We start from the raw sequence: 25,664 nt of genomic DNA on the forward strand, positions 1-25,664 counted from the left end.
ACTAGAGAGACGTAGTTTGTAGAATAATCACAGATCAATTGGCTTCCCTCATTGCTCAGTCTAATTCAACTGTCCTTTATTCAATCATCAAGCTAGTATCTTCACCAAAAAGTCCGTGTGATTTTTTTTTCACTTTCAATACAATAACTTAAGATAAAATTTACAATACGATTGAATAATAAGAAATGTCTTTACAGCATTAATGTTATGCAACACATTTCACTACAGACATATTCACCATGGATGAAGGCATTTGCTACTTAGCTTCCAATATTTGAGAGAACTGTTAGTAAGTTTTTCTGCTGAAATGTCATCAGTGTCCGCCATTCCTCTTCCCCACTCTCCCTCACACGGATCCATGCTGTTCATATTTTACTCGGAAGCCCCTGTGTTAGGAAGATTTAGTCAAAGTCGTCAAGTTTTACGCACGCCGTTCTTGTCATGAAGATGACTTTTGAACCCACTAGTTATTTCGTTTACGATTCTCCCATAATAGTTGATATGTAGGAGATTTCCGTCTATGTGGACTTGCTAAGGACATTGCTTAAACTCCCAACAGACGTGGATGCTGCCCATATTTGAGATCGCGATTTGTGAAACGAATATTGAGACACTTGCGAACGTACACTTTCAAGAGTGTTCCGCTGTGGTTGTAAGACAACGATATACATCTTGGGACCGTACATGCAGATCAGTAACCCAAATGAGGTTACTAACGTCGTTGAACATGCCACTAGAGTCACATACCAGCTCTCAAAATTGAACACCACAGGGTAATATGCTATTGATGAAAGCAGGAGAATGTACATGGAGAATCCAATGTACTTTGTTTCGTTGAAGTTCTCGGGGATGTCCCTGGCTTTGAAAGCATAATAGGTGCAGAGGAGAGCCACGGTTGATGTGTAAGAGCAGACAGCGAGGAAAAGCGAAAAGCCGGTGTTAAAGCCAAAAGGTTTGCACACAAGAAAAATGTATTCGTCTGGACAGATGAGTTTCTCGCGTCTTGGTGGATCAAACATCATCCACAATGCTATTAGGGATAAAGCGACTGAATTCATAAATATGATTGTCATGGTCTGCCTTTGTATCGTCTTAAAACACGGTGTAAATAGTTCTGCTACTTTGTCTACCTGAAAAACACTTGTAATTCGCATCGTTTTCAAGAACAGTACTGTTACGCAAAGATTCAGTGCAAAATAACGCCCAACGTACACGATGTAGCACAATGCTTGACTCGGCTCTACCAACTCAAGGACAGCGAGGGCAAAAAGTGTCATAATACCAAAGAGCAACAGGAAGCTCATTTCTCTGCTAGATGCCTTCACAACTGGAGTATTATAGAATTTAACGTAGACCGATAGTGTAAGAAGTAAGAAGAGTACACCGATAGACGTAATCGCAATAATACTGATTCCAGTGGGACTCATCAGTGAGATGTTGATGACCGTTAAATCCTCGCATTCTGTGCGCTTATCATTTGGTTTGGTCTCGGGCTGACATTCCGTACAAGAACTTGATCCGTTACCGGCACTGATGGTTCTCTGTGGACACGTTATGCATTCCCAGCAGCATGGTGTAGTGGGTGACTTCATGGTGCCAGGGGAACATTCGCGTGCACAGAATGAGGCTGGAACGGAAAGATTATTGAGAAGGGCACCCCAGTGCAAAGAGGACTCGTTCAAACGGAGCTTTGGTGTAGTTTCTTTGTCCCAGCATCCCACCAAAACCTTTCTGTGAGGTGTTCCAATGGTTGAGACACGCTGGAAGCTGATGATGTCATACGAGGCGGATAAAGGATCCCCGGAACTGTCAAATCGAATTCTGCCAGTCACTCCGGGGAAACTGACATTCCTGAGGGACTTCTGTACATCACTTCCTTTTACAAACGGTTTAACTGAAGGACAGTCAGCGTCATTTGTTGTTGAACAGTTGTAGATACTGTCCACGGCATATGCAAGGGCATATACCGCATCAATGACGTACGAAACAAATGAGCTTCGGATCTTGGTGACAATGTTATTCAAAGTGAGATTTGCCTCACAAGCTGGTATATCAGAATCACTGGATTTATTTCCTGAACAATTGAAATGTGAACTCCAAAATTCTTCCCACCACATCATTCCTCTTTCGAAGCTCTTTTCAGGGGTAATCCTTTTGAGATGTTCTTCAAAAGCAGGGTCTTGGTAATCTCGTGGTTGTATCCCCAAAGAACCATCTAACACAGTAAAACGAGGATCCAGAAACACCGCTTCTTCAGCAGTAAGTGCATCGCTTAGTATAAATGTTCTTCCTTGAAGGTTTTGATCAGTTGCCGCATTGAGAAATGCTCTGCCTTTGCCACCAGAAAGCCAAACTATGATCACTCCAATACTGGACTTTGCTTTAATTCTTGAAACTGTTTGCTTTATTTTTTCCTGGAACTTCAGGCGAGGGATGAACTCCGAAAAAGCAACGCAGAAGCTTTTTCTATCATAAGACTCTTGCTCCAGAGCCCAAATACCATTGCGGCCGTAGGAGTCATCAACGCCTACGGCAGCCACGTATGTCCAGTTGAAATGCTCAATGATGTCAGCCATGACTTGTGCCTGCCAGTTATCTGGTGGAACTGTCCTGAAGAAGTCATTGTACAATGGTGAGCTTAACTCCACGCTTGTTGCAGTTGGACTTATCGCAGGAATAGGAGCAACCTGGAGCAGACTCCCCACTAGGACTGCACTGCCTGAATTGTACGGTCCAACTAGAGCTGAAATGGGTTTTGATGTAACCAAAGTGACGTTGCCCGTGGATGAAAGGTTTGTGGAGGGCATACAGTTTTGGTCGCTGCTGCGCACCAGATCATATGTTATTTTCATAGCTAGAGCAGTCCTCTCGCAGTAATCTCGAATATCGTAACCAAGTGTGACGTTTGAAAGAAGACGAGGATTTTCGTTCACGCTTTCAATGGCAAATATCATAGCTTCAGCGTGTCCTAGTCCCATTGTAAAAAGATCACCGCAATGATCCTCAGTTCCGGCAAAGTGAAGATTAAATAGACCTCCCAAGATGACATGGCCGTCCTTGTAAGCTCTTCTGTCAGGATTGCACGACGCCAAGGGGAGAAATAGCACAGAGACGTGAAACACGGCAAGTATACCCAAGAGACTAACACCAACTTTCCTATTCCAACTCGTGCAATTCATTGCTTCTAAACCTTGTACAAGTCTTCCAGATTCTGTAAATTTTCCTGCAATTAAAAGAAAATTTACGATTACGTTGTTTGAAATTGTTTTAGTTATCTTAGAGAGCTTTTCTGCAAATCTTTTTCGGGAATTGAATAGCATGCAATATTAATCACTACGAAACAACACGAGCTTTCTGACGGTAAATAGCTGAACAGCATGCGTTTGATTCTCATTTTTATCCTTCTCCAGAGGCTCTGAATATTCCATAATACCACAAAGACACACTTTGTAAACAAGTCTGTAAAAAGACTAACCTATCGCAGTGGAAATCAGTTAATTTTGAGTCTCAAATAAGGGAATATTTGCTGGCCGAGAAATTCATGGAATATCTGAATACGTCTGTTCATTATTAATTCTAACCAACAATTATCATGTTTGGTAATTAGAAAGAGGTGAATAAAAAGCAATTACATTGTATGCATTGCAACCATAGTAATATAATAACAAAAATTAAACAATTTCTTAGATCTGTCTATTCAGTGCGATCTTTTTAAAGGTGTGTGCATTTGGCAACAAATGAAATTTTGAGATGATAAATATTATCAACTTCTTTCCTTTTAAATGCTAACAAAATTAAAATTACCCTCAGTTATCTTCCTCGTCGATGATGTCACATGGAAATAGATGAAAATTTCTTACAAGTTTCCGTGAGGCTATATACTGTATGCTGATTTCGAACATTCTAGCCTAAATTTACATGCAACACAGAATGGTGTCAACTTTGATTGAAAAACCACGCCAGCTCAGTACCAGTGCCCCCTACAGAGCTGATGAGCTCAAATCATTTGGTGTGTGGTTAGAATCCTTTGCAAACACATTTTTAATCCATGCACATATCAGCCGCTTTTCAGCTTGGCTGAGATGACTTCTGATTAAAATTAAAAAAGTCCTCTTCAAGGCACATGGCGAATGATAACCTGTGTAGCTTAATTGGAGGTGTGCGCCGTTCAGATGACAGTTTACTGAAGACGTTCTCGCGCTATCCTGTACAAACTTGATGAAGGCAAAATCATTTAGGCCAAAAATTTTTACGTTTCCATGATTAATATAATTTTTTCTCCCACGACTTAATCCATGTCTGATACATTCATTTGCACCTTAACGTCAGCTCCATTCTTTTTCAATTCCAGCATAGAAAAACTGGCAACACAAACCACTAAAACTATGACCTACAGCCAGGAGACATCAAGGTGCGTTAGAAATTTTGATAAGTGTTTTTCATTACAACCAAATCCTTTGATTTCATTAAAATTTATCAAAGTGATGGACATCTTCCGGCGAACACGATTTGTTTCTCGTTGCAATCACACACTTTCCTTAAATCGATTGGTTTGTTTTGAAAATTCAGTCCGCAAATATAATCGTCAGCGTATTTCTTTTCATGCAGATTTCCTCTTGTTATTGAATCTTTTTCAAGCAAAGAACGGTTTACATTACGAACGGTTTCTAATAAAACTGAGATCTATCAGTTTCGCCGGAAAGAAAGACCCCATCCAGACCCGAATTTTTTTTTTTTGCCGGAGAGTGATGTAGGTGTTGTGATGAAGATAAATAAGAAAGTGTTGATCTGTTTAACAACACAAGTATCGGTAAAAATAATATAAAAAACCGAAAGACAAAACAAAACATACTTAACTCTAAGCCGATTGTTTTCTATATCTATAGAAGCCTTCCTTCATTTAAACGATCTAGATTACAAAATCCTTTCCCAACCTGAGTCAAACTCTCGATCAAAAGTGACCTACTATTCAACTCTCCTCTGCGTCTTGCCTCAAATCAAATCAAAGCCGTGAAATATTTCTTTCACTCCTGTTACCAGTGTGATACCATTCCCAGTTGGAATTTTGGGTAAATTAAATTTTTTACGCTCAGTTTGGTCTTTAAAAGCAACCGAAATGGTCACTGATGCCTGTGGCGAAGTTAGATGAGGAAATCCATCGGATAAGCAGAATAATTTGGTTTACAATGCTGAAAAATTGACCTCACCCATGTGAATCTGTCGTTCTTGGGACAAATAACTTCTACCGTTTATACGCTGGACAAGTCGCTCACAGGGTATTGAAGAATATCAGTTGATCTTTTAGATTTTCCCAACGGGCAAAGGACAAACCTTGATTTTTGGCGGTCAGCATTTCCCTAAGGATTTAGCAAGGGCCAGTAAAAGTCGAAAAAACAATTTCCCTTTCTCGGTGCGCAAGGGACGGTTATTAGACTTCTTTATCTCCTTTGCAATTCTTCAAATTGAATTCGAGGATAATCTCTCCTGGGTAAAACGTCTACAATGTTGCCTTAAATTGAACCTGCCATTTATCACAGCGACCAAACCTTCTTATTGTGGAAGCTAGCTGTGAAGTTGCGTGATGCACTTTCCGTTACTACAAATTTTCAATTTTATGGAACTCGCTCCACCGTGTGAGTGTTTCAAGCTTCTGAGGTTTGGATTGGACGCTGGTTTCTTTTAAGCAATAAGTTAAATTGGATCTCGGCGATCACAGTTGGAGAGAAAGTCAGGAGCAAAACAAGCTAAGTATCGAATCCTACCTCACCTTTCTTTGGTAACGAAGGCAAATGGCGATCGCACTTTCAACCAAGTCAAGTCTGTTTCGGCTTTCATTTCAGTTTAGCCGTCGTTGATCTCAGCTGTAAGCGGAGTTGTGGTTTAATCCTCGATGTGACTAAAGCGATTAGTAATAGTTTTTGTCTTTCATAGTGAAAACATTCGTAGGTAATTGCGTCTTTCACCGAGCCTCATTAGGAATTGCAAATATCTGTGCGGATCGGACAAGGTAGAAGATGAAAGCGGCAAACAGCTGTGAATACTTTCCTTATCGCTTTGGCATTCATATTCGTAACTTTGTCCAGTTCGCGTGTTTCAATGTGATACAATGATATACCTGAATTATTGTGCTGGAGTTACCGGGAAAATAACATTAGTCCGCCCTTCGTTAACAACTTCATTGACAGCCTTAACTAGTTTTCCAATCTGAATCTGGTTAAGGTAATATAAGTTCGGCCGCCTAAAGATATTGATAAATCTTTTTCTTCATTATCATTATGGTATTTACTTAATTCAGCTCGCCGGTTCTTGATGTATTAAAATGAATTTTCTGTATCTGACATTTTGTCTTGAATATCATTGAAATGTAATTGTTATCCATTCAACTTACCTTTTCTTTCGTGGTTTCCAAGGGCGTATTTTTGTTTGGCGAAACAAACCGAAACGTTTTCCACTTTAAAAGAAGCAGATGTTTAGATACAAATATCTCGGGCGGCGCCCTCCTAAAACACTTGAGTTTTCTCCGCACTGTAAACATCGTAACAAGTATTGCCGACACTTGTCGTTTTTTCTTTCGTAATTTGTCGGAAGGTAAAGGAAAGGGGTTTTTGTTGTTGCGAGCGTGCATTAACCGGCGATATTTTCAAATAAGGCAGAGATTTTACAGAGCTTTTCTTAATTTTTCCACCAAAATTCTAATTGTACATGTAACAAACATGTAAGTGAGGTGACATTGGGCAATAAATAAAGATGCCGTGTTGTTGCTTGAGATTTGTGCTTTGATCGCGTGTTTCGTATTCAGATAAATTACCATTCTCAAGAACCAGTAATTTTCACACGTTAAGGTGCTAATGTTCCGAAGAAGGGAATGTACATCCAATGGCTTTTTTTTTTTAAGGGATCTTTCTGGTTTTTATGTGACTATAGCTTGGAAAGCAAACAGATGCACAATTCTGGATTTATTAACCTGGTGAAGTAAACATTCCTTTTATAATGAGTGAATACCGATCTATGTATGTCTGCCTGTTTACCCTCCTACGACCCGAAAGCCATTTAAAACAACCATGGTTTTTTTTTTCGCTTTTTTTAAAAATATTTCTCATAAATATGGCGCTTTACACCTAATAATTGCGTCAAAAAATTGTTTTTCATCATAACCAATTTACTAAGATCCGGAAAGAAAATTAATAATTTAATAACCAAAGGTTTCATTTTGCAAAGGGTGCCAAGTTGTTTTTAAAGTTGTCAGTTTTTTGCGTTCATGTTACCTAAAGATGTCACCTCAAGTTTGCCAATATTTTCGAAGATTCAAAAACGAAAAACTCTTTAAAAATTACTTCAAATTGTCTGCATTAATCAATTGAACAAAAGTTTACCTTAAAGAGTAAAGCTGGATTCACCATCAATGGGTATTGATAGCTATTTTGACTAAAAACTGTCGCAGAAACAATGTGGTGGAAATATCAGCCTCAAAATTAATCATGAAGCTTCGCTTCGTCTGTTTTTTATCGACTTCACAAGTGAGATGTTTCTGACATGTGTTGAGCTAGAGACGTCGGTACTTGTAAGAGGAACCGGCGAAAGAAACAAAGAACAAAAGAAATAAAAAAAAAAAAAATCAATTTTGTTTATGACATGATCCTTGAAAAACGAACAATCGATGAAATACGACTCTATCAAAAGATTGAGGCTTTCAAGGGTCTCTAATTTAGAAATCTGGGCGTATTTCGCTCATAATGCTTCTCTCTGCCTCCGAAACCGTGATCAGAACAACACAGCAATCAAACGTCGAGCTTGCGCGAGGGGATCAATTCTAGGCGGCTGCTCGCCAATTTTCAGCGCAAAATTTGAATGGAAAACATAAGAGACCACTACTGTCTTGCGAAACGAGCGAAAGAAAGTTGAAACGTTCCTAGAATAAATGAAAGGAAACAAAAGTAAGGACACGGAAAAACAACGGAAACTTATTGAACACAAAACCTATTCAATTGCGGGTGTTCTGTTTTGCTATTCTGTTTTGAGCTTTCACGAAAACGTTACACGGTTTTAAAACACCGTAACTTACTGGTTTATGTGGTGGTTTTTAACTCGTCTGAGCTAACTTTGTTCCGACAGCCTAAAGGCACCTAATCTTTACAACATTTTCGCATGCGCAAACCTTTGACCGCTGTGTTGATTAGAACCCATACATGTATGTACCTTCAACCACCGCGTAAAAATCGCGGTCCCAGTTTTCCTCCAGAACACTTTTTGTATGGTTGATTCTATTCTCCTGGCCGAGCCATTCTGTTTTGTTCTTGGAAAGGAAGATTTTGTTATCTACCTTGATATATTTTTCAATTCGGGAGGATTAGCAATACTCCTGGTCATAATTTCATTTTTTTTTACATTGTGCGACGATGAGAATCGAACAAGCACTGAACAGGAATATTCTCAGATAGTTATATTTTTGCCTGCAAAAATTGTTATTTAAATTCCTCGCATAAACTGAATAACTTTCGGGTGCTCATAATGTTTATTTCAGTATTCTTTTTACAGTTTGTGAAATAAATTATCTATCAGTTACTGATCTAGAGTCCTTGCTTTCTACAACACTACAATTACGGTAAAGGTGAGTATTCATGATCCTGGTTTTATCGCCGTCTTTTACAAAATTCGCTCAGAAGGCAAATTGAAGCTCCTGTGACTTTCTACTGTTCGTTAGACTGGTCCATCTGGTGAAAAGCTGTATCTTTTTTTCTCAAGGATTGGCAGGCGGACTGCGCTGTCGCGCAAACTCGGCGGAGGTGATAGGTAGCCTGTGAAAAATGAAATAATTGAACTTGAACCGCAGCGAATACTCAGTAAATGTTTTAAAGCTTCTGAGCGGAAGTTATCATCTAAACTGAAAAGTTGATAATAATGGTAAATTGTTTTGAATTAGAATGGTTCAATAAACGTTTTAACCAAGGAGTTGTAGTTGGTTGAGTGGTCCGCTCGTCCAGGAGGAACTGTCGACATAAAAGTGACTGACGTTTCGACAGCCTGATTAAAACTAATGATTGGAGTCAAGTGAAGTGCTGTTAATTTCTCAGTCGAGCGTTGTAAGTTTAATATCGTGAAAACTGATAGGTTAGTTTCTTACGTAATGTCATTGGCTGTAGGACTCGAGTACCTTAACTCAGTTGTACCCGGTCAGTATTTATCCGTCGGTTCGTTCAACTTCAGACAGAAGAAAGACAAATACAAATGGTAGAAGTACTGTTTCTCATAATTGCGATAAAATGTGTTTAAGATGTTATCGAATTCGCCTGCGGTGCTGATGGACATTAGTGCATCTAAATTTAATGTCAACTTCATGTAGATATATCGAGAAATATTTCAAAATACGACATCTATCATGAAGTCTATAACATACTCAATTTATGATTAAGGGGTCGGGAAAGGGACAATTCCCGCTAAAGGAATGAGAAGATGTTTTAACCGCATGCTCAAAATTAGACAAAGAGATGTTTATTCTCATGGGAAATTATTTTAAAGTACATCTGTGGACTGCTCCGACACTGAATATCTGCATCAAATTCAACTCAAAACCGGCTATTCTGTGGATTGTAATATTTTGATAACCTGTACTCAAAAGTTGCAATTGAGCATCGGAATCGCTAGAGATCAGCGAAATAATTCAATTTCATTGTAGCCGAAAAAAAAAATAGATATTTTCCACACAATAATTAAATTCAAAATAAATCTAAAAATATAATAATGATTGAAAAAGAAAGTTTTTCGGACTTTTTAATAGGAAAAGTGCGAATCTCACTTTTGCTGAGCGTAGTGTCAAAACCACGAACAATTAAAAGTTTGCACATCGATACATCTTCAGCGTGATGAGGCTAAGTGACCTAGTGGATAAAGAAGGTTGGCATGCTGAAGGGAAATACTGGGAACATTTTACCTGAATGTTATTGGCACCTCGTTTACCCCGGATATTGCCCGCTCCGGCTGTGAATGCGAGCGTTCGAGGATACATAGATACGGCAATTAGAACCAGCAAGAAAAAAACGTGCACTTTTGAGATCATTTTCGACTGAAAAGCTGGTGTAGTGAGAACAGAGTTGTCGTATCTTAATCCAATTCTACTTTGAGGTTCTCTCTTAGTCATACCGCTTTTAAATATTTGGTGATTAGTATTTTTCCGGCCGATAGTAACGCGCGGGCGAAAGTAAGTGACGCTAAATGATAACACATTAAAACCGGTAATTAAGCATAACCGACATTTGACGAGATTATTATTGTCCCCAGTCTCGATAAAATGATCCTGTTTTCTTCTTTAAGCAACAGAAAGAAAAGGAAAAAGGAAGTGAATTCAACTAACAAAATATGCAACCCATCTGTAAATTATCCCACGTAAAGTAGATATGCGCTGTTAATTCACTTATTTCCAGAGCCGTTTGTATAATTTTGTTTAATTGAATAAGGAATCGTGACAATATCAGCAGTAACTTAATTGTAAACGTTTGTAAATACCCCAAATAGAATTATCTGTTTTTAGACAGAGAGCATTCTTTAGAGTGTGTGAATTTTATGAGGAAGTATTTCAGCTAACGTCTTAGAAAACTTTTCAAAACAGATTTCCAATATGTGAAAAGTACGTATGACTTCCTTAATAAATCTCTGCCACATTTTCTTTGAGGAGAAATTCTTCAAATGTAACTCTAAATTTTCAATACGTCTAAATATTAATTAAGTCAACGTGTTTTCGTCAATTACTGTTAACATATTGTAATATTGCTTACGTTTTCTGCTCTCAAGGTTGTGATAAATGTCCCCCACGCATCGCTTAGACATCACTAGTGACAATATTTAATTCAAAACTTTTCAGTTTCAATTTATCACAAATTGAGATATGAATTGGATCAATTTAGATAAAAAACGAACATTTTATTTGAATAAACAAATCTTAAAAAACATCTGTTACACCAGAAAAATGAGCTAATTTTTTTGCGAATTAACACTTTTCTTTTAAAGACGATGCCGAAGGTTTTTCCGGGCGTATTTTTCAGCTTTCAAATATTTTTTATCGCTGAAATATCATGATTTGTCTACAACAACTTCGTTCAAGACAAATGCAGAGACTTTAATGACTTTTGACGCCTGAGGCTGATGTTGTTCGAATCGAAAAACTGACGAACTAATTATTGATTGCAGGAAACTGAAAACATTTTGGTGCTGAGTTATCGAAATATAGGTTGTACCCTTCTCTCAAAGATTTAGCCCGATATTGGTAAAATTCTCGCAAACACACGATATTAAAAATCAAAAATTTTACAAAGAATGTAAGGGCTCACTAGCGCTTTTGCCAGCCACGAAATTGGCCGTTTGCAATGGTGAATATCTCAATGAGTTTTACTCCCATGAAGCACCGAATTTCATACGATGCTACAACCTCTGAGACGCTCTTTCAATTTTTGAAATTATTTCGCCCTTAAATCGACCTCTTTTCCATTTCCAAAAATGCAAATAACGGTAGCGGCCAAGATTTTCTTAAAGAAAGTAAAAAAACGGACAGGGCTAATTACGATTTTGTTTTCTTGCTATTTTTCGATGGAACCCTTCCCGTACAAATACACTTCCTAATATAGTTCTGGTTAAGAAATCTTGGTAACGCAAGCTCGTGCCCAGTTTCCTCTTGGAGAGTAAGCAAAACTGCTTAGGCTGTCAGCAGAAGAATAAGACGGAGGCATGTAAAATTCATCAACAACTTATCAATCAGCTAATTGAGTATTGCTTTAATAGCCAAAATTTGGTTGAATGGTTAGATATCTTGTGACTTTCCGCTTTCCGTCACCGATGTTCAATACTGAGTTATTGCTTAGAGCATGATGCATTTCCTGCACACGAAGAAGGCGGCAGTTTACGTATGTATGACTTTCATTACCATATCAAGCAATCTTTTTTAACACTTCTTTGTGACAATTAAATTTTGACATCAGTGAAAGCTAGTTTCAGTAATTTATCCGTTCACTGGAAACAGAGCAAGTTAATGAATGTTACCGTGGTCTCAACGACCAGCGAGTTTTCCAGATGGTTTATCTCGTTAGGGGCAAATTGTATAATTTTCAGTCAGCCAAACTGACCGACACGTATGGAAGGAAATAGTAATCAAATTTACTTATTTAATGAAACAATACAGGGGAGATGTTTGAAACGTCAATTTGTCGTGGCTCTAATTTCTTCGTTCTTTGATAAAAGACAAAGCTAAAAAATTGAGAATCCTTTCTTTTATCTCTGAAAGCGAAGTCAGAAATGGATGGCTCGAAGCATTTCGCCCGCTTTATGACTATGGAATTTTAGCTTTATGTCTCAATTGAAAAGAGCACATGGCGATGTGATTGGCTAATATTGGCAGTCTGTTGGTTAACATATATTAGCTTACTGATGTAACTTAAAAAGGATTAAACATTTAATTTTGTGGAAAAAGCACTAAGCGGAAAATTAGAATTTTTTTAAAAATACATAAAAGAATGGCAAATATGTGAAATGAAAATTATTTGTCTATCACAGATGTAACTCAGAGAAAATAAGTGACGATCATAAACATTTGCCTCATGTAGGTCTCTTGAGTACTGAAAAAAAATTGGCCTAGGATTTTTGTTAATTTGTAATGCCTTGGACAATCTAAACGGTGAAAGTTAGCTGCCTGACTGTCGGAAATATTTGTCTATTAATGATCAGGGTTAAATTGTGACCATACGTTATCAGTTATTTCGCTTAAATGTTTGATCGAGTGAGCCTGCCGTAAGTCAGATAAAGATGATAAAGTGTTATGTGTGATAAAATAATTATTTTCAAGAAGAAGAAAACGTGGTAGGTGCCAGAAAAGAAATATCTTAAGTGGTTTAATTTACCTGGAAATAATTCTCGCCTCGTTTACCAATATTCCCTGCTCCAGCAGTGAAGGCGTACGTCTGTGGGAACATGGAGACGGCAACAAGAACGAGCAAAAACACGACGGTGAGTCTTGGACACATCTTTAGATGAATTTGGCCTAAGGCAAAGAGGCGTGCTTGAATCTAACCAAATTTTCTTGTGAGTACTGCATGATAGTGCAGCACCTTTAAATGGTTGCTAAACCACCTGTGTTGCGTCAATAACCAAACGATGCCAAATGACAACCGAACAAGGCGTTAAGTTAATAACACTGCTAACGAGATGGCTTACTTCAAAAGAATAGAGTGGCCTTCTCTTTTATTTTCCGTAATGATGGTGGTGTTGTCTTCTGTCAGCGAAAGGAAGCTGAATCAATTAGAAAATGGACAACCTGCGGGTTAATAAACCCACATCGAGGAAATAATGTACGTTATTTCATTTAATGCAAAGGGATGAAGTTTATGAAAACAGTCTCTTGGCGATGGTATAATTGATTGGAACCTTACTGGCGATTAGGCGGTATTTTCAAAGTAAGCTTTGATAGTAGTCCCTAATGTGTTTATTTGTTACCGTCCTTTCAGACATAAATAACTCATTCAAAACACGTTCTCCCTTCAAAAGTTGCAATATGTAAAAAAATTCGTAGTCTGATTTGCAGTCTAAAAACCTTCAGTTGTGATTTACAGCTAAAAGGGTTTTTGACAAAACTTATACTTGGAAGTATAGTTTCGTTGAACAATGTCAAAAGTAGAGTTTTGCCACTAAAGCGCTGATGCTCACGTATTCCTTGGACATCCGTCAAAGAGGAAATACGTTTTTATTCAATTTGCGTCTCCTGTTTGTTGACGAGTTCTTCCAAGTTTCCTCTCCTTTCTTTATGCAATTTGCTCTATTTAAAATTAATGCTTCTCTAACCTTTTAATAAGTTAATTTCAATAAACTTGAATTTAGCTGGCTTTTTATGAACATGATTTAGGCGATGTGCAAATCAAAGGAAATACTGTATAGAAGCCGCAAATCGAATTAAACATTAGAAATCAATAAAAAGCGACAAAATGAGACTTCATACAATTGTATACCCCCGAAAACCGTGTCATCGATCAGTTTGACACAATGCTTTTCGAAATTAAAACGAAATTGAAACAAATTTTCATGTCATTCCAGAAGTATTTAGATATGTTCAATCATAGGGCGAAAGACTGCGATTCAACCTTAAATACAAAACTCTCTTTATCAAATCTTAAATGATCCAAAAACAAAAAGAAACTCATCTTGACTAGAATTCATATCTCAACACCTACAAGACATTATATTTAATCAAACTTATTGCATTAAATAGCTACATTTACCGACAAATACCACTCCGACAAAAACCAATCCGCTGACTGCATGTTTCGCGCAGTATTTTTCTGGCTCAAGCGAAAACTGTGTTACTAATTTTGGTATTTATGGAGGTTTTAATTATATGAGGGGTCCATTAAGACAACAGCAATTGCGCAAAATTTTCAAGCAATTAATTTTACTATTATAAACTATAATTCAAGTATAAACACGAAATGGTTCTTTTGTATTATAATGGGCTTGCTTTCTTCTGAATTTCCGCCAGCTTGCGCAGCTGAGTTCGCTGTGAGTTAGTGTTTTATCGTGGAAAAATCCTTGAACAGAAGACTTCGGAGGAACATGAAGTTTGTTTGTAATTTAAAAATGTGACTTAACAACAAGTATGTTTTAGTAATTGTGGCATTCTTTTTAAGTATTTTCAAACAACTGATGATCGCGAAAATGGATCATAGAAGAAAACTCAAGTTGCATGAATAAATCTGTCCATAAAATTCTGCTAAAGGCTTGCTCTTGAAAAATGTCGAAAGAAGAAAAAAATCCTGGTTTTCCTGTTAGTTAAACAAATGAAAGTGATCTTTAGCTCATATCGTAGATAAATGAACCAAACTATTTGAAATGCACCAAGTTAATGCTTTGGAGTGTTTTAAAACTCAGCTGGTGAAACTGAGTTTCTAAGACTTCACAGGCTTGTTACCCAGATACATACATGCCTGTTCGTTGGGGACTGGAGGTTTCATTTCTAAATCTGGAATCAGTTAACTGCAATAAATCCAAGACATTTCTCTGTCACCTGCCAGTAACGTTCTTTGCCAATTTGGTTTGCGTCTGTGACACAAACCCAACGGGTTGTATTTAAGTTTGAAGGTAAATTTTCCATCCCTTTTGTCGTTACCTTTTTTATTGAATATTCTCACTCGTAAAACGATTTCTTATTCTAGTGTTGGGATGCCTGTGCCTCCCTTAAGGCATAGAAGTCTAAGAGCGAACACGAGGAGAATGAGTCGCCATGTTTGTTGTGCTTTATTTCTTTAGTCGGAAAAAAAGACAAATTCAGTGTATCGTGCAAAGGTTAAGAAGTGTATGTGGATCTGACCTGTTCTCGATTGCCGGAGTTTGTAAATAAATTGTGGACTTGCGACTACATCTTTTCCCGTGAACTTCACTGTAATCAGATAATAAAAGCACAGAAGTACTGAGGGAATGTATGTTGCTTCTATGACGCTTTTAAATCTCTTCCATTTCTATCACAATTGCCAGGCTGCATTTAGATCATTAATTCATGCTGACGTGTCTCAGAGCCTTTGCTGCTATCTGGAGAAAAATGTAATCGCAAGTTAATGACACTGACAATAAAGTTTTCGAAGCGCTTCGCTGGAGGCTTTTATTTTCTACTCTCTGATAGAACCCAAAATAAAATATAACATGTGAAAAAACCGTCTTTTCTGCCAGATGAGATAGGAAAAACATTTCATACAGTCGCCAAACACTTCTATACAGTCAATTAAAAGTGCTCGGACTTTCAGTTGAACCGGGAGTGAGGTCGTAAATAAATATTGCAGTTTTTCATCATTTAGTTTGGAGATTTAGTTAACGCTTGCTTAATTAATGCTCCTTAAGTACATATAAAGGTCGGTTTTGATAGATATTTTGCTATGCTGTTTCGTAATGTATTCTGTAAATTCCACTCATACATTATATTGATTGTCTCGTTGAAAATTTTCTCAATAAATTGGATGATCAACACAATAAATAGCAGGTTTCTTATAGACTCCGGTCTTTTGGTGACAATTATGTGAATAAATGCTTGATTACCACCGCTAAAATGGCTCTAGTTGGGTAAAATGGCATGAAAATGTCTAATAGGCAACCTTCAAATAATTCATGAACTTTGTGGTAGAGAATTCACTTTAGCATCTAAAGTGCATGCTTAATAATGAAACACTGAGCTTCCTCTGAAGCTTGCCGCTGATCTGTGTTTGAGTTTTCTGTGTTATGTATATTGGCACCCAAAATTCAAAGCAAGTATGTTCCTGTTTAGTGTTCGTTTCAGGATTTTGTTTCTTCTCGAGCGCGTTTCTGAGACAAGTCGATGCGAAGAACAGTCCACTCTGGTTATTGACGCCATTGGCAGTACGTAATGATGATGGAGGGACACCTATGATGAGACGGTTAATCTGCATATACATATAACATCGCTGGTAGGCATGTGTTCTGAGATGGTGGCCTCTGCATTTCTCTAAGTGATAGTGGAGGGAAAAACGGCAAAAAGGAAAGAAAAAAAAGCTTTTTCTAATGAAAAAAATCCTTTAGACTGACGTTCAGTTATTCTTCATTGTTATTCAATTTTTCGTTGTTTCATCAGCTATATCAAAACAGTGGATTTCGGAAATATATACCATAACCAGAGATTATGTTTGTAATCTCTTGACGGTGAAGTGGTCAGAAGACGTGAAGGAATGAAGATTATTGACTAAAAAATCTCGCTCACGAAAGGAGGCAAAAGAGTAAACGTAAGTTTTTCTTGCAGCGTTTTATAATCAAACTGATTGTTGCAGATCTAGTACAATGGCAAACTGACACAACGCAAGCTCTGATTGGCCAATAGTCTTTCTGTTGTTGTGCCGCTTCCTAAAGAATAGCGTAAGGTTGATTTATCAAAATCAATATCTTTACACCATACACCGAACTTTTTATCGGCATAGTGGCGTAGAGGAAAAGTCAGAAGTTTGTAAATCACCACCCGATGACAACTGACTTAAAATAAGTTTTCATCGTGTAGTTTAACCGAATAAAACTGTGGTCTATCGCTTCAGTAATTAAGCTGGAGTCTTGAAGTTCTTTGACCAAAAAGGAGGGTGTCGCATAGACATTTAGAAAAGTGTTCGGCTCATGATTTTGACATGATATTTTCTGATGATGATCAGATAGGGTCGTGTACATCTGTGTCTTAGTCGGTTTGACGACGGGTTAACGCTCGACACGTCAGCTTTAGAAACTACGGTGGTCAATTTATGTTATTATCTCAGTTGATGAAACTAAATTATCTTGTAATATCCCCAACCCCCCCTACACAGACGCAGCACAACACCCCCCCCCCCACACACACACACACAGACGCAGCACCACAATTTCTTTAGAAGCTTAGCCTCTTTTATTGACATGTCTTACTCTACTGCATCAGAGTTTTTGAAAAGTTTTTCCAACTCTGTGTCTGCGCCAGGTTCATTTCATCTTTTTGGGACGAAATGTAATATGTTTTGGTTCTGATATAGGTGTGGATGAGTTGATTGTTCTGTCGGAAGCTTTACAAATTTCTGGTATTGACAAATGATTCATTCACTTCATATATTGATATATTAATATTATCTTACCTCGATGAAACATTTGTTTATTAACTTCAGTGTTTTGCTAATGGCCTTCAAGGAAGATAATGCCATGAGACATACGTCCTCAGTAAGTTTCATTGTACTCTGATAAACCAATTGGAATTTTTGAACTTCTGATCTACTCGGCCATCGTGAAAAAAGGTGTAAAATATCTTCTTTTTACATCACAAATGAACACGAAGTTTGTTTTTTCGAAACTTATTTGAAGTTTCTAACCAAACCTTAGGCAGAATCCAAATTTATCCATCTCAAGTAACTACAATTTGTTAAAAGATAATTTTTCTTTCACCGCTGTTAACCTTTTCATGCTTTCTTGTCCTTGGGGAAAACACCTTTTAAAACGCACAACACCGTGACGGAAAATTCTCCCTTTTTGTAACCAAATCGTAGGCAGAATTAAATTGAGGAAAAAGGGGTGTTATTTCAAGATTAGTAGTTTTTCCATCGCAAAGAAAACAATAAAATGAAAAATAAGGAGTCCAAAGTCTTGCTAACACACACGTTTCATATTTCATGTCATTTTCAGTGCACGGTGTGATGAAATAATTTCGATATGACTTTCGGGGGAAGTGTCATAGACGACGCCAATTTTTCCCCGGACTCTTAAGGTGTGATATGATATTCTTTACATCTGGTCTGTACAAACATGGATATTTTAAACTGTTTTTTTTTCTTCTTTAGTATGATTTGCTATAGGCAATTGCATTTGGTGGTAAATCAGATCAGTGGATATCTCTACTTAACCTTTTTCCGACAACTTTTAGGGTGGTACAGTTTTTGATCAAGATTTACTTTCTCAGTGGTGACAATATCGCTAACAAAATCCGGCAAAGCGATCAAAAGAGTAAATTAAACTTTCACACCGATATGATATAGGTTAACTATACAAAGTGACTCGATTTAAGTTATAAATGATAAACTTTGATGATTGATTTATCTGTAATTGCGTTCTCAAACCACTTACTCTGCTGGAAGATGCAAACACAAAAGCCGGATCCAGACATTGGAACTGGAAGTTGATTTGAGGACAAAAAACTGTTTTCTAATTTTTTGGGCAATCTTTGTCAATTTTTTTACCCGGTTTAAAGGTTCTCATGAAAGCCACGCTTGTTATGGGAAAACTTAAATTGGTTTAATTTCTCATGAAAGAGAACACTAATGATCAAAAGCATCTTCGTTGTCTGGTGAAATCGTTTTTCACTTAGACGAAACAATAGAGATAAACGAGATACAAATTAACTTGATTAACTCAGCAGACATTGTGTCAAGAACTGGCCTAAATGGTGATAAATAGTCGTGTCCGGCAAAATTAGATTTTCAAATAAGCTTTTGTTTGAAAATATCAAAGTAAGGAAGCTTCTTTATGAGAATTTCTTTGTCATGAAAATTCCTTGGGCTTATAAGAGTCAGCTAAGGGACAGTTTAACAGCCAGTTTGAGTAACCTATCCGTTTTGTTTGAACAGGAAGGCAAATATACACTGGGATCAGTAAGCTGCTCTAAAAATGAACATCAAAGTCTTCACAGTTACAATGGCGATAGTATTTATCGTTTGTATTCCTGAAGGAGATTCATTTACAGCTGGGGCAGGTGGACTCCCAAAGGGAAAAAGACCAAAAGCAGGAAAACGGCAGCAGGTCGGTGATACGCCACCTTTTATGTATGTTATACGATAAGCTGAAATTCCTCATACTTTAGACGAGTGTCTCGCTTAAAACGCGACCTTCTCAGTCACCACAGTTCAACGAACAGCGGAGGTTTGCGGTTTTCGTAACTACTTGATATTAACAGCACGATCAGTTAAAGAACGAAAGAAAGAAAATTGTTAAAAATTTAACACAAGAGCAGAACAAAAAGAAAAATATTTCTTAGTCGTTCGTTGAAAACATCTGAGCCCTTCGTTAAAACTCCAACCACAGAATCATTTTCTGATTTCGCAGCCAACCTGCTTTACCAACTAAACTCATGTTTTTTCTACGGATTTCATACAAGAGTGGTTGATGAAAAGATTTTTTGAAATTTTTGCTTTGGTTAGATTCAAATTTTGTTCATTAGATTCTTGAAAGAAACAACTAAGTTGGTGCCAAAGCACAAGAAAGCAAATTAGTATAGCGGGCAACTGTTTCAATCTCTCTTTAGACTCTTTTCGATCGCTTGGCAGATGTTTATCCATCGAGCTGTTTTTTCGTGAACATTTCCATTCAGTTAGGGAGTGTGAGAAGTTTCGTCAATACATAAATTACTAGTTCCCTTCAAAGACAATGGACGCAAAATATAAATAAAATCATTTTTATGCAACGTGATAGAACGTTATACAATCATAAGGCTGGTTACTTAGGCAAAGTGTAACGTAGGCCCTGCGTGGTTTCAGAAAATCAATGGAGCCCGAGCTTTCCTAATGAGTGGGTTGATGGGATAACTGTACATTTTTATTTTTTTTTAATTCTAAGCTTACTTAGTTGACGCAGTTCGCAAAATTTACTGGACAGTTTTTTTAAGGAATATGCTCATTTTATAAAAACTCCCTGAACAAAGAGTAATTCCATCTGTGAAGTGTCTTCGTCCAATTATACAAACCAAAGGTTCTTGATTTACTTAGAAGCCATTTTTCCAGTTCCCCTTTCATGGATTATTTATAAATCTGGTCTGATTACTATTCTTAAAGCTGTCCATTAGATGTTGGATGTCAGATTATTATTCATCGAGATAAACTCAGACGTAAATTGCAGTGAAGATTATTAACAGTCCTGAGGATAAATTTAGCATTTTTCGATAAATTTTAAGTTTCTTGCTCTGAACGGATTTAAATTTCATTTCAGAATCTTGCCCTATCTTCAGAAGAAATCGAGTTTTGCAGGGCAGTAGAAGCTTACTGCACGTCGAAAAAGAGGAACTTTACATAGATCTGCTAGAAATGAATCCAAAGGTGAACTCGTGTTAGCACGTTGATGATAAACATTGAATTTTAGGAACTCGAGACAGACTCGATTGCTTCACTGGCTATTAAAATGTTGTAATAAAACGCACTTATGAAGTGTATTCTTGGCTGATATCTTATGTTATTTGCTTCGTACAATCAGTGGCTATTCATTATGGCATGAGAATTTTTGACATTACAAAATTTTGCGGATTTTTCCTCAATCCGCGAAAAGAGACAAAAGACGAAATGTCCTGTTAAATGAAAACACCAAAGAAATTTCTTATTCCAATTCTAATGAATGACCCCGTATGTGAGTCAGATTTCCCTTCATATCTTATCGTAGTGGTGCTCATATGAAATATCCTCTCACTAGTCATCCATGGCAGTAGTGCCCATAACAATCAACAGATATTCATGTTATGATTTTAAGTCAGTTCTTACTTTACTAGTTTTTTTTATACTAGTTTTTTTTATATTACATAATTCGTTAATATATTGCATGGACATTTTGCGGTTTTGAATTCAAGCAGATTTTACGAATCGTCTAAATATTTTCAAACATTAATTTTCTTCCTAGAAATACTGCAAATAGGAAATTGCCTTCATCGACAACAACATGCCTTGGTTTTAAATGCCAGCCCATTTGTTTTTCTCAAATTTCCCTGAATTTTAAGCCTCGTGCGCTTGAGCCTCTGACATAGCATTTCGTTATTCAACTCTACTAGAGAGCGACGGTTATTTTTTTAGCCAGCGGCAACGCAGTTTCGCTGCTTTCATCTCTGCCGCATTTGGATGTTCATGTTTTATTCAATTTTATTCCATACCAATTGAGAAATGCAGCAGATCACAGACAACATAGGTATCTTAGCGAAAAGTCATGTTTTATTATTCTTGCTACGTTTTTTTTCTCTTTTATTACGAAATAATCTCCAGTTTCATCATAAAAGGTCAAAATAAGTAGATAGTGGGGAAGAATGGGACACATACTGCACGATTTAATTTGGTCCTCGTTTCCCGCTCGCAAGGGATAAGAGGAGCGGAACATTTGGGAACGCGAGGTTATTCTCAACGATGATCAGAGAAACCGGGCAGTGACATACGGAGATTCATTTCTAACAGGGTAGTGCGTCTATACGTTAAATATTCGCTTCAGGGGATTACGTAATGAGCTTCAGCAAGATATAAAGTGCACCGCAGACATTATTTGGTCTGTCTGAGGAGGATTATTGATAGATAAGATTGGAACCGGATATTCTTTTTGTGACAAAAGAAGCAAAGGAAAACATTAATGGGCAGGACAGAATAAATATTCCGCAAGTTATAATGTTCTTCTTTCGGATTCAAGGGTGGATGTTGAAGGGAATGTAAACAGAATATTACGATGGAAATCACTCAAATTCACCCACCTGAATTTAAAAATCGTGCTCATGTTCGTCAAAAGAATTGAAAAAGTCTTTCATGACTCATATCTGGGCAGCGGAACACCCAAATATCGACAAAGACCGGACAAACTTTCGATTAAAAATTCGTAGAAATCAGTTCTTGGCGGCGATATCGAATTAGACCTTACCACTCTGATTGAAAATAAGTCCTCTGTGAAAAAAGCGACATGGAGCGACTTTAAAAATATCACTTCAATGAGCTTTCTTAAAAGTCTAGATTACTGTAAAACAAACCAAGAATGAGCTATTATGTTGCGAGTCGATTCCACCGATAATTGATCAGCATAACACCGTGAAGTGCGATTTTCTGCAAATCGAACAGTGCTAATTTACGAATATGGAAGCGATCCTCGTAGTTATGAATACTACTTAAGTAGTAGTGAATATAAAGCCTGAAAAAGATTCAGGCCCGTTCGGGATTTGAACCCATGACCTCTGCGTTACTAGTGCAGCGCTCTACCAACTGAGCTGACAAGCCAACTGGGAATTGGTCATTATGTTGGTTCCAAATAAACCCTCGAAGTGGTGAATAAATGACTGTAAATATATGGAAATCATATATGTAAACTGTGGTTGAAGAAACGAATACAGAAGCGATCCTCACATTTATGAACATTACTCAAGAAGCAGTGAAATAGTCATGGGTACAAATTCCTTATAGACCTGAATTTTTTCAGGCGTTATTTTCACTGCTACTTAAGTAGTCGGTCCATAACTGCGAGGATCGCTTCCATATTCGTTTCTTCAACCGCAGTTCATGTATATGATTTTCATATATTTACATTAATTTAATGTTAATTCATATTGAAGAAAAATTCTTTTCACACCATGTTGTCTTCAATTGCCTTTGCACGTGTTTTTCCAGGACTCTGAGTTACATAATCCTTTCAAAAAAGTATCCTCTTTTATTTCCGAGAATCAATGGTGTTACTTTGCGAGGAAGAACATAACGATTAACTTGGATGTTAAAAAATCGACATCGTTAGAGTGGCTCGTATTGAAAATGAACTGAGAGTGGAGTTCTTGAGACTTTTGCGGCTGTCTCACTGGAAAACGACGGATTATAAATTTTTAAGGGCTATATCAAAGTCATTAAAGTTTCCGTTGAACATGGAAGTGCTTTAAGGAGGAAAAATCCAATTTTGACTTTCACTCAGAGAAGGAATCTGCTTTAAGATAAGTTTTTTAGGATTACAGTACTATTTTTGCAGGCATTTACGTTGGATATTGTGAAGAAACGAACTTATTCGACATTTATTATTAAATAGTTTTTTTTTTATTTTGGCTGTTACTACACTATGTGATGTCACCTTTAGAAATAGGAAGCAATAGATCCATTCTTGTTATTCTCTCGAACTTGCGCGTCATGATGACATAAAGTCGCCAACGTCGATCCTGAGTTTGCATTTCTTATTTCCCGGTTGTGCCATAAGTTGAGTAAGAGGCAGAAATTGGACGAGCGAAAGCTAAGCTAATTATCCCTCAAACACGATACATGTGATCTGGGCCTTGAATCGAGCCCAGTTTATACTTCAAGAATGCTAATTAGAGAGAAAAATAATAATTCTTTGTCTCCTTCCATTAGCTTGGCCCACCATGATCCCAGTAGTCAAATTAATAATAGCATCAATTAAACGAACGAATCTGTTGGCACTTAAGCTTCTGCTGGCAAAATCCCTCAAATCGCAATCAAAGTTGGTTTTTGGCATAAACTGTTTTAATACTTATTCAAACTAATACTGATACAAAACAAGAAAGCACGCTGACACATCTATATCCAGCATCGGTTGAATTATCATGATCACTATAATGAGACCAGACATCACCTTCCGACATAAAAGAATAATTACTTTGATGTGCGCAGAAGCTGACCTTGACTTGATCAATGGAAATCACATTAACATCATTTTTGGACCAATTTGCCATGGATCAACTGATCTCTTTGAAATTTTCATTCCAGCTTGAAATTAAAATTATGAAAAAAAACTAATTTGAAAGAAACTCTTTGTATTATTGTTTGTAGTTTACTTAAAAAATAGATTGAGTACAAAATGAGAAATAAATTTCAAACAAATTCTTGTGGGGAAGGTAATTCATAGTCATACAAGATGTGTGATATGATTTCATCGAGTTTTATTCTTAAGCAGAATAAAGTTCATTTGCAATGCCATTTTCAGAGCTTTGTATCATCATATCTCAATTTCTTAATCTTTAAGATTTTTTTAAAAATTTTGAGACTTTGCACTAAGATCTCTGTGGCACCGCTAATTTAAAACCTTAATCTAAGTCACATCACGCGCACACAGTTTCACGTGCCTCGCCTCGTGCAGACAGCTCAATGTTCGTTACGTAACTTCACTTACCATTGTAGTTTTATGAGATGTTTGCCAAACCGAATATCAGTCGAGATTTCTCCCTGCTTGGGGTGACAGCCCCAACAAATAGTTCCTTAAATTTTTTCCTTCATGGGAACAAAAATGGCTTGTCGACAGAGCATCAGCGAAAGTCTTGTCAAAACATTTCAGCAAGGGTTTGTTTTATACAAACACAGTGACGATTCTTCAAGTTCTAGTTCAGGTTCATTGGAATTACTTTCATCAGCTAAGGTGGACTGTCTTAACGGGGAAATACATCTTGCAAAGGCAATGTTTCCTGAATTTTTCGATGAAAAGACTATCGAAGGCCAAGGTGCTCAAAGAAATTGTATCAAAACCTCAAGCTGTCATACTGCCATCATAAACTGCACGAGTGGGCTAGAGACCAGACAGAATACTTGTAAATCAGGAAAAGCAATCGAGATTTGGTACATCAACGAGTACGGGTTAGCGACAACGTGAAGCGAAATCGTTGCTTGGGGCGAATAAAAAACATTACTCGAGACTCGTAAAGGAGTAACAAAGACTAAAACGTTATTTTAATGCAGTTTGAAAAAATTTTTATGTCGGGTTTGGGGTGTGCTGCAAAATATTGTTCAGTCATCAAACTTTTTCCTGTTATCAATGTTTAAGGAACATTCAATGACTTTATCCCTCTAGTAAATAGAAAGATTAAAATTTTAATTAAATTGGATAAAATAATTGTGTTACTTCTAAGTTCATATCTTAAACTGAACTTACAATGCAGAAAAGTAAAAATTTTCGCCAAGGTTAAACCCTTTTCAGCAACAGATATATATACCTGAGTCCAGGCCAAAATCAAGTTAATTTTAAAAATTCGTTTTGTTTCTTAAGTTTATCTGCGTCGTCCGTTTTGAAACGACGCGTTTTATTCAATCGAGGAATCTGACAATAGTTTCTCGTATCCCCTTTTTTAATTTCTGAGAAGAGTGAGAATATCTATGTTCAAAAAATGATTAAAGATTATCTTTGAAAACTGAAAATACCGAAAACTATTCCGTTACAAAACAAGGCGATTTTCGTGGTGGTTAATATTAAACAGTCTGTTTCTGTTTTGCCGCCGTGTTGTGCCAAATGCCCTTTATTGACCGGATACTTAATTTTCTCTACGACTCTTCTCATACTTATTTCATTTAAATACAACTTAAAACCATTTTGTTTAATCAGGCGATGTTCCGTGCATTAAGTTGCCAAAATAAACACAGAATAGACCATATTAGAAGCTACACACGTAGATTTTTTCAATAAATACACGTCTTAATTAAATAACTGTAGTG

At 37.0% G+C, this 25,664-nt stretch overlaps 1 protein-coding gene and 2 long non-coding RNA genes across 10 annotated transcripts; 1 reads left to right on the forward strand and 2 right to left on the reverse strand.

Annotated features, from left to right (window-relative positions):
* Nucleotides 1-61: 61 nt before the first annotated feature.
* Nucleotides 62-5,898, reverse strand: LOC113674028 (extracellular calcium-sensing receptor). Of its 3 annotated transcripts, none has more exons than XM_027190501.2 (2): nucleotides 5,768-5,898; nucleotides 62-3,223 (listed from the first exon to the last, which is right to left on the reverse strand). In XM_027190501.2, exon 2 carries the CDS (start codon nucleotides 3,177-3,179, stop codon nucleotides 519-521), a length of 2,661 nt encoding a protein of 886 aa, XP_027046302.2. In that variant the 5' UTR covers nucleotides 3,180-3,223; nucleotides 5,768-5,898; the 3' UTR covers nucleotides 62-518. The 3 variants fall into 3 exon arrangements, with proteins under 3 accessions (XP_027046302.2, XP_089055799.1, XP_089055800.1); XM_089199673.1 differs by lacking the exon at nucleotides 5,768-5,898 and adding an exon at nucleotides 3,805-4,418; XM_089199674.1 differs by lacking the exon at nucleotides 5,768-5,898 and adding an exon at nucleotides 4,319-4,401 and having other exon boundaries at nucleotides 382-3,223.
* A 2,595-nt stretch (nucleotides 5,899-8,493) lies between these two features.
* On the reverse strand, nucleotides 8,494-13,124 carry LOC113674052 (uncharacterized). The gene is made up of 2 exons (XR_003446488.2): nucleotides 12,882-13,124; nucleotides 8,494-8,795 (listed from the first exon to the last, which is right to left on the reverse strand). It is a non-coding gene; the product is annotated as an uncharacterized LOC113674052 (long non-coding RNA).
* Nucleotides 13,125-15,085: 1,961 nt separating this feature from the next.
* LOC113673996 (uncharacterized) lies at nucleotides 15,086-20,668 on the forward strand. Of its 6 annotated transcripts, none has more exons than XR_003446479.2 (5): nucleotides 15,086-16,754; nucleotides 17,646-17,697; nucleotides 18,157-18,238; nucleotides 19,095-19,266; nucleotides 20,449-20,668. It is a non-coding gene; the product is annotated as an uncharacterized LOC113673996 (long non-coding RNA). The 6 variants fall into 6 exon arrangements; XR_016185408.1 differs by having other exon boundaries at nucleotides 15,094-16,754; nucleotides 18,157-18,264; XR_003446478.2 differs by lacking the exon at nucleotides 17,646-17,697 and having other exon boundaries at nucleotides 15,094-16,754.
* The last annotated feature ends 4,996 nt before the right edge of the window (nucleotides 20,669-25,664 follow it).

This window comes from Pocillopora damicornis, chromosome 3, assembly GCF_964200805.1.
Source record: "Pocillopora damicornis chromosome 3, jaPocDami1.2, whole genome shotgun sequence".
In the NCBI taxonomy this organism is placed as follows: domain Eukaryota; kingdom Metazoa; phylum Cnidaria; class Anthozoa; order Scleractinia; family Pocilloporidae; genus Pocillopora; species Pocillopora damicornis.

Bases quoted from the DNA above. Each gene is read 5' to 3' on its own strand.
- LOC113674028 (XM_027190501.2), bottom strand. From the start codon at position 3,179: ATGAATTGCACGAGTTGGAATAGGAAAGTTGGTGTTAGTCTCTTGGGT.